This window comes from Cervus canadensis, chromosome 19, assembly GCF_019320065.1.
Source record: "Cervus canadensis isolate Bull #8, Minnesota chromosome 19, ASM1932006v1, whole genome shotgun sequence".
Taxonomy (NCBI): Eukaryota; Metazoa; Chordata; class Mammalia; order Artiodactyla; family Cervidae; genus Cervus; species Cervus canadensis.
Window position 1 is genome coordinate 7,646,824 of NC_057404.1, and position 11,876 is coordinate 7,658,699.

Sequence of the window (11,876 nt, forward strand, 5' to 3'; positions counted from 1 at the left end):
AACGGACGGCTTTCTACAAGGAAAATGTTCCAATAAATCCTAGCAAAGCAGGACATGCTAATATTTATCTAGAGGGCAGAAAGTCACATTTGTTGTTGCACAGTGAAAACTCGATTGATTTCTGCTGACTTATAAATGTCTAAGTGAAAGACAGTGTAACTATTGTGCTCTTGAAAAGCATTTCAGAGTGACTCTAAGAGTTATTTTTATCACATAGATGAGTTAACTAAGCCACAGGCATTAACACTAAGAATTTAGATTGCCCTTTGCAATTGTTTTTCACTTACGTATGGCAGTGGATAGTTAGATTATAAAGGATGACCAAAATTCAAGTTACACACTTCCTAACTAATACATAGCTTTTAAGTCATTTTCAAGAGGGCAATGGAGATTTCCCAGGTGGAGGCAGGGGTAAAGAATCCGCCTGCCAACGCAGGAGGCGTAGGAGGTGTGGGCATCGGAGGCTCAGGAGACACACGTTCGATCCCTGGGTCAGGAAGATCCCCCAGAGTAGGAAGTGGCAACCTGCTCCAGTATTCTTGCCTGGAAAATTCCATCAACAGTGAAGCCTGGCAGGCTCCAGTCCACGGAGTCACAAAGAGTCAGACATGACTGAGTGTTCATATACGTTATGGAAAGAGAGCCAATTTTTATTCTCGTAATCCAAACTATTCATAGATTTAGAAATATATTAGCAGAGATGTTACTGTCAATATTCTAAGTTTGAAGTAAAGAGTTCTCCATGGAATGTCAGCAATTCTACCAGTGACATATCCCTAAGTGGAAGAGGGAAAGAGAGCCCTCCCTTTCACAAAATTGACTTTCTTTACAAAGTTTTCCTTGAAGCTTTTTCTTTTAGGAACTAAGACAAGGCCAGTGAGGATCAGATGATCACATCGAATACATAATATATCCCTTAAAATGGGTCTTCTCTGTAATATGTCTCAAACCATTATTAAAAGCAAAGAATTTTTAAAAAATACTTTAGACTTTTAGATAGATACCCTTAATTCTGGAAATTGCAGCGTTGATCTAATTGCTGTATTATCTGTTACTGGTGTTATTCTACAAATTAATTATTAGTCTTATTTATTCATCAGCTGGTTTTAGAAACATTTATACTAAGATGAGCTCAGCTAAGGAAAGCATGATCAAGGAAAACATGACAAAATAGTTTTGGTAAAAATACCTTCAAGAAAACATGTAAGGAATCTTTGTTGGCTAATGTTTTACATCAGTGATAAATGACTTTTCTGGGCCTCTCTAGAAAAACTATCTAAAAATCATTAGCCCTAGTTTGTTGTATTCTTTTTTGTGCACCCTCAGTTTCCTGGAGATGCATTATTGTGGTCTTTCAGTTAATAGTGAGAGATGGGAGTAGTAATGACCTATTGTCATTTTATCCTCATTGTTGAAAAAAGACCACATAGAGATGGAGGGTGCACACAGGCTGACCTTTTGCTTGGAAAAAATTCAGACTATTATAGAATAGTGCCCTGTAAGGGTTAAAATCCAGATGCAGTTATCATGTAGAAGCAAACTTAACAGGGAACTCTGCTGCTCTTCTATAGACAAATTTTTAAAAAATCATATTTGATCATCTTTTTAGCACTCTTCAGATTTCTCTACCATGAAAAACAAATGTTTATTATATTTTGCCGCAAAACCCTTAGCAATCTTTTATTTTTCTTTTTTTGGTCATAAAATACAAAGGTGGCTCAGTTGGTAAAGAATACACCTGCATTGCAGGAGATCCAGGCTCCATTCCTGGATGGGGAAGGAAATGACAACCCACTCCAGTGTTCTTGGCTGGGAAATCCCATGGACAGAGGAGCCTGGTGGGTTGTAGTCTGTGCGGTGGCCAAGAGTTGGACACGACTTAGCGACTAAACCACCAACCCAGAATAATAGGATTATAGCACTCTTTAGGCTTCAAATCTTATGATTTCTTTACAGCACTTACCCATATCTAAAAGTACAGAATCTATTTTTGTCTACTTGTTTTTCTCTTTTCCTCAAAAATATAGACTTCAGAGAATCTGGAACTGTCTGTCTCGTTTGCTATGGTTTCCCAGCATGTACATAAAAAAGTGCTGACACACAGTAGATGCTCAATAAATATTTGTTGAATGATGCATCACTGGAGAAAATAGGCCTGAGTATTTTGTTCCTGCTTATTTTTTTGGTTATCCTTTGGTTTCTTTAAAACATTGCTGTTCTGGTTATCTATTATTTTACAACAAACTACCCCAAACTTAGTATGCTAAAAGAACAATCACTTTATTATGCTCACCTTACTGTTGGTCAGAGAATTTAAGCAAGCCTTGACTCGGTGATTTTTCTGCTCCACATAGTGTTGACTGGGGTCATTTGGTGGAATTCCACCAGCAGCCGGTTCGGTGTGTCGAAGATGGTTTCACTGATAAGCCTGTTACCTGATGGACATGGTTGTAGGCCCGAACTCAAGTGGCCATCCTCCTGCTTTACATGGTGGCTCAAAGCTGCAAGAGAGCAAGATGGGAGCTGCTGGTCCTCTAAAAGCTTTATTAGGAAGCTTTATTTGGAACCATCATAGCATCATTTCCGCTATATTCTTTGGTCAGCCCATGTTTGGGGAGGAGCATCAAACACATATAGCCATTTCAAATCTGGTACATTTCTGAGATAGGATCGCTCCAAGTAAATGTTCCTAAAGAAAACAATCCAACAAATCCAGTTCAGTATCTTTCTAGTAGTTAGTCTGTTGATTTAAGTCTTGCCTAAGTTCAAGGAAGGCTTCAAAATACTAAAAAAGAAATGCAAAAGTTTAAACTTGTATAATGTAAAAGCTATGTAAATGTTTTAACATACATCTTATTTGTGTGGGCCTCTCTGGTGGCTCGGCTGGTGAAGAATCCTCCTGCAACGCAGGAGACCTGGGTTTGATCCCTGGGAGAAGGGAACAGCTACCCACTCCAGTATTCTGGCCTGGAGAATTCATGGACTGTATGTCCATGGGATAGCAAAGAGTCAGGTATGACTGAGTGGCTTTCACTTATTTGCTTATTTACAACACAATAAACACTGTAAATTGGTTGGTTTAGGTTCTCTGAAATTACAGGCAAAGCCTTTTGTGATGTGTCTGCCATGTACATTTTTCTGGGGAGTAGTTTTTATTGATTTCTCAAAAGATTTGATTCCCTTCCTTCCCAATCAAGTATTTCCCTAAGCAAAACTGTGGAGTAGGTATGTTCATTTTTGGAACTATCTCTCTTGATATTACCCAGCTTTGTGTAATAATGATAATAATAACTGATTTTTAAAAAATTATCACTTATCCAGGAACAGTTTCATAATAACCCTATGAGGAACACAGAACTATCATCATTGTTTTACAGTTGAGGAAACTGAGGCATAGTAACTTGCCCATGGTCACACAATTAGCACGTGGCAGGGCTAGGAATCCTGGCATATTGGCATCAGAGGGTCCAATGCACTGAGGTTCTGTTCATGAGAGTAGTTTACTCCTTTGTAAATTGTGGATGATAATAGTAGCCAGTGTCACTGTAGGTATCAGATGCGTTAAAGTGGGATAGTCCATAGCTGCTTGCCTGGCACATATCATGCTATGCAGTTAATACATAGGAGCTCTCTGGGCGTGCATGCTCAGTTGCTTAAGTTCTGTCTGACTCTGCGACCCTGTTGACTATAGCCCTCCAAGCTTTTCTGTCCATGGGGATTCCCAGGCAAGAATACTGGAGTGGATTGCCATGCTCTCCTCCAGGGGGTCTTCCTGACCCAGGGATTGAACCCAAGTCTCCTATGTCTCCTGCGTTGGCGGGCGGGTTCTTTACCACTAGCTCCACCTCACCCTCTGTTTCACTCCTGAAGGCTTTGCTATCTTTCATTGCAGAGATACTGGGTGTGATAAAATGCAAGATGGAACAAGGGGTGGGTGAGGGTGGATAAGGGTTTGAAAGTCTAGGGCCAAACCTGGAGATACTGTTCTTCCCATTAAACTACCTAAGGTCTAAAGTTTTCTCTTAAAATTGTATGCAAATGTCACATTCTATTCCAAAATGCCATTGCTTATCTATTAATATAAAACTTGTTTACTCCAAAGCTTTCGGGATCATCGTTCTTCTTGGGAGATGTACCTCGTTTATGCCTTGGCTTCCAGCACACTTCTTTGAGAGACTCAGCAACAGCTGAGGTAGGTTTGGGAATTTGGAGGCCTAGATTCCCAGTTACGGCCCCTAGCTTGTTTGGGCGTTATATTCTTCATTTATAAAATGCAGTGGGTGGTAATGACTATTTTATCAAACTCTTTTTTGTTCTGGAATTATACAATATAAAATTATCCTAAAAGTGTTTTCAAACTGTGGGTCTCCACTTAAAAGTAGGCGAGCAAAACCAACTGGATTGGTCAAACATTTAAAAGATCAGGGTAAATACTGTTTGGTGAAATTTTTATTTCAGAATAGATGTTAAAATGTAATTTGTGAAACATACACCTAAAATGTTTGCCTTACTGCGGCTGGTAATAGAAACACTTTTTAAAAAATATAAACATTTTAAAGCTACTAAGGAGGGCAATGAAACCTCCAAACGCGCCCGCCCTCGGAGGACATCGATCTCGAGACCTCCCCAGTTGAGGGCCCCTACCAAAAGTCGAAGGCGCAAAACAAGGCTCGGGCCACGGCCCCGCGGCCCCTTGCGACGCCAGCGTCCCGGCGGTCTCAAGGGCCGCACCTGGGCTCACGTAGCGCCTCCCGCCTCTCGCCGGGACCCAGAGGAAGCTGCGCGCCCCTGACGTCATCACCGGGCGCCGCTGCCTCGACCTCCTTCCACTTCGCGGGAGAAGTTGTTGGCGCCAATGGGTCCCGAGCCCCGGTAACGGATCCCCCAGCCGGCCGGGCCTGCTTGCTCGCGCGTTCATCCGTGGGCTGCAATGGTGAGCCCTTGGGAAAGGCTTCGCGGCTGGGGGGCTGGGGAGAGTCTGCAGGCAGGGCGTGGACCTGGCGCTCCTGGCGTGGAGGGTCTGGGAGGACCGGGATGCGTGGCTCCGGAAGGGAACGAAGGCACGAAAGGGGCGCACAGCTTTCCTTCCACGGCGGGCTTCAGCTTTCGGCCGCAGCCAGCGCGCAGCGCTCTTGGTGCTGCGCGGCAGCCTCACGTTTTCCCACTGTTGGGGGAAGGGAGGGAGGAAGGGAGTCCTGAAGGTGATTTGGGGGTCTCAGGGGTGAAGTTGCTTTTCCTGTTAAGTGTTGCCTCCAACCTCGGTTTGAGTTCTGCCTAAAGTGTTGATTTCAAGCTTTGGGTGTCAGAGAAGAAGAATCGAACAAACTTCCTTTCTGCTGAACAAGTTTCAGGCCTTCAACTTTCGTCATTAATAGCACTGCGAAATGCTCTCATGAATAAGTTTCTCAGCCTTCAGTTTTCGTTCTTTCCTCTTTAGCAGCTCCGCGAAATGCCCATCAGGGAGCCGTTTTGAGATCGAGGGCACGGGGAGGATGCTTTTATTTTGTTCAGATGGGTTCATAGAAATTAAAGGGATAATACGGTTTACAGGAGGGAGGGCAAACCTGGGAGGAGCAGCTGTAGTGCATTTGACAGCTGTCATCGCTTGTCACCTGATGTTAAAAATAATCTTAAAAAAACCCTCGGTGCATAATTCTGCATAAACCATATAAATAGTGAAATAATTATGCAGCCGTCAAAACAAAACATTCATGCTAGAATGGCAGTAGATACTAGTGTGTGTTTGAAATAGTTTAATGTAAAGGACAGTTTATCGTGCTGCGTTAAGCTGGAGTGTACTTAATAATCAGACATTTTTTTCAGTCATTTTATCTTCAGTCAGTGTATTTGTCACAGTGTCAACATTCTGGGCTGTGTGTGTAATTTTATTCCAGATTGGGAAACCGTATAGCCCTTCGTGTTTCTTCTCAGAGAAGGATGAAATAATGATAACAGCGTAATAGCCAGCTTGTAGCAAATATCTTCAGGTGGATATGTGGGCTGTTTGTTTTACATGTCTTTTCTCATTTAAACCTCACAGCAGTCCAGTTTTACAGATGGTCAAGGAGGCCTTTAGAGTTTAAAACACTTTGTGAAGTAACTAATAAATGGTTGAACTAGAATTAGAACCTAGGTTTTTCTGACCACCACATTATGCCACCCCCCTAAAATGACTGCAATTAGTAATTACATTTTGGACTTAAGGCACTGCATGGTAATTGTGGAAAGTTCTTGAGATTTGGAGTCTTGAAGGTAAGAGTGAGGCAATGTTTTGGTATTGTTCTGCCATTTAATGATTAAGTGGTTTTTGAACAAGTAAATAGCTTAACTTTAACCTCTTAAATTATGTTTCCTTAACTTAGAAAGGGAGAAATATAGCTGCCTTGAGTGATTGTCTTGAAGGTTAAACAAAATAATAAATGTAAAGCTTCTATTCTGGTCCCTGACATGTGGTAGGAAACATACACCTACATAACTAATGATCTATATTTCTCAGGAAGGATTGTGTGGAATGTTAAAAGAGTTTAAGGGGCATCAGAAATGCCTTTGTTGTTGTCAGTTATGGAGAACGATAGCTTATGTAGTCAACTTTTGATCATTCAGGTACTTTACATAGTTAGTTCTTCTTAGTACTCCTGTTCAAGGTGCAGATGAAGAATAAAGCCCTTCTCAAAAAAAGTCAAAGGGATCCGTTTTGCTGTTTGTAAAGGGAAAAGATTCTATAAAGAACATAACAAGTTTGGATTTTATTGGTGTTTAGTTCTCTCTTTAGTACAAAAATGAGCAGATCCTAGACCAAAATTCTGTTCAACCTATGTTTATTAGACACCTGCACACAAGTTATATTGTACAGTAGTTTGTAACTTTTGTTTGGATCACAGCTCTCCCTTTGATAATGTGAATGGTATGCAAGTTTGCTGCCCACAGAAATATGTAAGGACATATACACACCACTTAAGGGGATTGACTTACCTTCTGAGGCCCTTCGATAGATGCAAGGTTAGCAACTCTTGCCCTGGGAGCTGCATCTTTTTCTCAAATCTTTTCCGATTAAAAGTTATCAAAGGAGTAAAATATTATGTATTTACAAAATGGAATACTGTGCAACCTCAAAAAGAGAAAACTTTGTGCCCTGATACGTAACAGTTGCCAAAATAATTAAGAGAAAAAAGAAGATACAAGACAGTATGTAAAATATGCTGCCAGTTTATTGTAGAAAAGGAGAGAAAAGAATATATGCATATTTGCTTGAAGATGGAAAGGATACACAAGGCACTGATAACAGCTGTTGCCTCCAAAGATGGGATATGTGTGTCTGAGAGGCAGGGTAGGAGGGAGACATTTTACCCTTTTGAATTTTTGAACCATGTGAATATAATGTCTATTAAAGGAATTGAAATGAAAATAAATAGAATAAAAAGTAGCCATGTAAATGACTTGGATTGCTATGAGGATTTAATTATTTGCTCAAAACATTAATACAGCTTGAGAGATGCCATGTTAAAAATGTCAACATATTTAATTCATTGATTGTCATAGTTGTTTATTGAAAATATGCAGAAGTTTGAAGTAAACGGGCATGAGACTTGAGGGATGAGAGGTCAGAACACATCTAAGCTGCTTCATTGCCACAGTTTAGGGGAGACCTTTCATATTGAAGTTTACCGCATGAATGCTTCCCAGGAGCGATGTTGTCACCCGTTTGTGTTAATAATGTAACTTTGCATTTGTACTAGTACTTGACCCAGAAGACTCTTATTTCCTTTCCAGGCTCATCTGTCTGTTCTTTGAGTGTGTTAAGCTGGTTCTGTCTCAGCTTTTGTTCTTGTTATTTCCTCTCCTTGGGATACTCTTCCTCCTCTTGGAATACTCTGCCTTTTTCTCACTCATTCAAGTGTCAGTCATCACTTCCTCAGAGCTTTCCATGTCGTATCTAAGAAACCCATTACCTAATCCAGGGTCATGAAGATTTATGCTTCTATTGTCGTCTAACAGTTTTATAGTTTTAGCTCTTAACAGTTAGGACGTTGATCCATTTTGAGTTAAGTTTTGTATATGGTGTGAAGTAGTGGGGAGTCTGAGTTTTTTTTTTTCCTTGCATGCGGGTCTCCAGTTTTTTCTGCACCATTTGCTAAGTGTTCTTTTCCCATTGAATTGTTTTGGCTTCCTTGTCAAAAATCAGTTTACCGTAAATGTGAAGGTTTCTTTCTGGACACTGAATTCTATTCCATCGATCTATGTGTCTTCCCTAAAGCCAGTAATGCACTGGTTTTATTACTGTAGCTTTGTGGTACATTTTTAAATTGGGAGGTGTAAGTCCTTCAACTTAGACCTTTTTCAGGATTGTTTTGTCTGTTTTGGATCCCTTGAATTTCTAAAATATGAATTTTAGAATCAGCAAAGAAGCCAGCTAGGATTTTGTTAGGGATTGTATTGAATCTGTAAATCAATTTGGAAAGTATTGCCATCCTAACAACATAATGTCTTCTGATCCATGAATATGGGCTATCTTTCCGTTTGTTTGTGTCTACTTTAATTTCTTTAAACAATATTTTATAGTTTTCAGAGTATGGATTTAACATTTCTGTTAAGTTTATTTGTAAGTATGTTGTTCTTATTGATGATGCTATTTTGTTCTTACTGATGATGCTATAGATGAAGTTGTTAATTTCATTTCTGGTTTGTTCTTGTGAAAAGTATAGAAATACAGTTGGTTTTATATATTGACCTTGTATCATGCAACCTTGTAGAACTCATTTAATAGTTCTAACAGTTTTTTATTTTGGTAAATTCCTTAGGATTTTCTTTACTTAAAATCATTTCAGCTGCAAATAAAAATAATTTTGCTTCTTCCTGCCCAATCTGGTGTGCCTTTTATAATTTATTATTTTGCCCAATGGGTTTCTTTTTTTTTTTTTAAAAAAAAAACCAGAGTGTTGAATAAGAGTGGTGAGAATGGATCTCTCTCCTCAATTTAGGGGATTACATTCCAACAGATTACCTGTCGTTTTTAAAGTATAAGGTTTTAATATAATTTAAAATTATTTAATTTGTTTCTTCTGTGCTGCTGTTCATACACAGTTTTAGTCAGATATGTCATTTTGTGTTTAACTGGTTTTCAGGATTAAAGATTTTTGCATTTGGCTAGATTTTATGAAATGTGTTGGTGATAATCAATTCCTGGTTGTGGATTTGGTGACTGAATTAAACATATTAATCAAAAATATTTGTATTTCTTTACTTTCAAAATAGAGAAGTAACGCCAACCCCACAGAGCACTGCAGTGCTTGTTTTGCATAAAATCCTGTACTCTTCAAAGTGAGTGAACACAGCGGCATGATATGGTTTCTCTTTGCATTTTTGGTAGGCAGATATAACTTGTTTGTAGGTTGAGCCCATGTGCAGTGGAAAAGTTACTAGCTGTTTGGTTATACTTCAAAGTAAATATGTATCAGCTTTTGTACTTTGATCTTTTAAAGTTAAAAGGCCATTATGATAGCTTCCTTTGTGCAGGTTTAGGAGTATTTATTGCAATTTTTTTTTCATCTCTAACTCTACTAATAAAAAATTAGTCTGTTTGGAAACTTTAAAAAATTAATTTGAGTACTGGTGAGGTCTGGTACTTTGTCTTGACTTATGTATATGTATATTAAAATTGCACTTGGGTGATGCTTTTCTTTAATAGTGTTGTAGAATTGTTGGTTACACCTTAGGGTAGGAGACTGCAACAGATCTTTCCCTTTTGCTTACATTTATGTGACTCAGCTGGTAAAGAATCTGCCTGCAATGTGGGAGACCTGGCTTCCATCCCTGAATTGGGAATATCCCCTGGAGAAGGGAAAGGCTACCCATTCCAGTATTCTGGCCTGGAGAACTCCATGGACTGTATAGTCCATGGGATCACAAAGGGTTGGACATGACTGAACGACTTTTACTTCACTTCATGAACGTCTTATATTTCAAAACTTTTACTAGAAAATGTCTTGTTGGCATTTTCAGTTTTTTTCATCTATGAATTATTAAAGAATGTCATAGACTTTGTTATGTGGATTAAATTAGTTTTTTAAAGTGTTTAAATCATTGTCTGGCCCGAAGTAAGTCCTATTTAAGGGTTTGTTTAAAAAGTAAATAGGGACTTCCTTGGCGGTCCAGTGGTTCAGAACCTGCCTTCCAATGCAGGGGACGCAGGTTCGACCGCTGGTCCTGGAACTAGGATCCTGCATGTTGCAACTCAGCCTTGGTGCTGCAGCGGCTGGGCCCACACACTCTGCAGCCCCCGCGCCGCGACTTGGCCTGCAGGCTGCAAAGAAGAGCCCATGATGGAAGATTCCACATGCGGCAGCAGCGACCCTGTGTGCCCCAATTAAGACCCAATACAGCCACGTAGATAAAGAAATTTTTTTTTATAAACTAAATGAAGCCCTAAATCAGAGCATTGGCAATAGAAATAGAAGAAAGAGGACAGCATAGATAGGGTGGTGAGGTGGAGGGTCAGAATGAGGAGGAAAAACAGTGCCCATTTTTCTGTTTTGGGTGAATGCTGGTGCTGTGCATTGAGGTGGGAAATATAGAGAAACAAGTACCCCCAAAATAGGAGCTTGGTTTTGGACGTTATGAGTTAGAGGCACCTTTGGGGCATTTGGATAGAGGTGAAGATGACAGACTGTTTGGCTACATGAATATGGAGCTCAGAGGTCTGGAGTAGAGACAAGATTTAGGAGGCTCAGGTGGCTAAAGAATCCACCTGCGAAGCAGGAGGATCTTTCGAGTTCGATCTCCAAGTCAGGAAGATCCCCGGAGAAGAAAATGACAACCCCCTACAGTATTCTTTCCTAGAAAGTTCCATGGACAGAGGAGCCTGGCAGGCTTTAGTCCATGAGGCCTCCAAGAGCTGGTCACAACTGAGCGACTAAACAGCCGCAGCAGTGTGTTTTTAAGGGGTACCTGATTTTGAGATGGATGTAAGATAACTTATGCAGTGTGAGTATGTGAATCAGAAGTTTTTAACTTAAGGTTCATGGAGAGCCATTAATAGGCTTTAGAGAAAAGCTGTGAAGAAGAATATTATACTAAAAGTGATAGTATTTTGTTTTTTGTAGCCACAATACCGTAATGTGACAAGAGTACCATATGATAGAAGAGTCAACTTGAATAATTTTCTTGGGAAATAATACACAATAATGTTAATTTAATACCTGCTTAAAATTCCTTAAAGCAAAGAGCAGTAAAGTCATGCCCACAAATTAATCTCAAAGTTTATTTATTTATTTATTTATTTTTCACAGACAGAGGCTCAGTATGTTTTTGGCTTCGATAAAGCCCAGACCAGGGCAGGGGCTGTGACAAGGGATGGAAGCTGGGAAGGCGTGAGGAGGAGGAGGATGGGGAGTGGAGGTGGACGGGATCGATGGCTCCGGTTCTTCGGCCGCTCAGACTGAGCAGGGGTGATTGTGCGGAGCCTTCAGTGGCTCATGGGAGTGGGAGTTTTCCCTAAACCCCAGCTGAAGACAAGCGCCCACCCTGACCCTCCCCCCACCCTGTCCCTTCTTTAGCCTCTGAAGCTGGAGCATCAGGCTGGGTCGTGGCCGGTGGTGCTGCTGACCATCTCTCAGCAGAGGTGCCCGCGAACACCAGTGGCCTCAGTCCTCAAAGTTTATTTTAATAAGCAATCTTTAAAAACAAATCTACCGTCGATTTTGGTTTTATTTATTTATTTATTTATTTTCATTTATTTTTATTAGTTGGAGGCTAATTACTTCACAACATTTCAGTGTGTTTTGTCATACATTGACATGAATCAGCCATAGATTTACATGTATTCCCCATCCTGATCCCCCCTCCCACCTCCCTCTCCACCCGATTCCTCTGGGTCTTCC

General features: G+C 40.3%; 1 protein-coding gene across 1 annotated transcript in view; it reads left to right on the plus strand.

Annotated features, from left to right (window-relative positions):
• Positions 1-4,790: 4,790 nt before the first annotated feature.
• The window catches only part of RFC1 (replication factor C subunit 1), a 73,622-nt gene continuing 66,536 nt past the window's right edge, over positions 4,791-11,876 (plus strand). Inside the window, exon 1 of the mRNA XM_043438184.1 lies at positions 4,791-4,933. Within this exon, the coding sequence (XP_043294119.1) occupies positions 4,931-4,933 (3 nt within the window). The 5' untranslated portion in view covers positions 4,791-4,930. The remainder of the gene's footprint in view (positions 4,934-11,876) is intronic.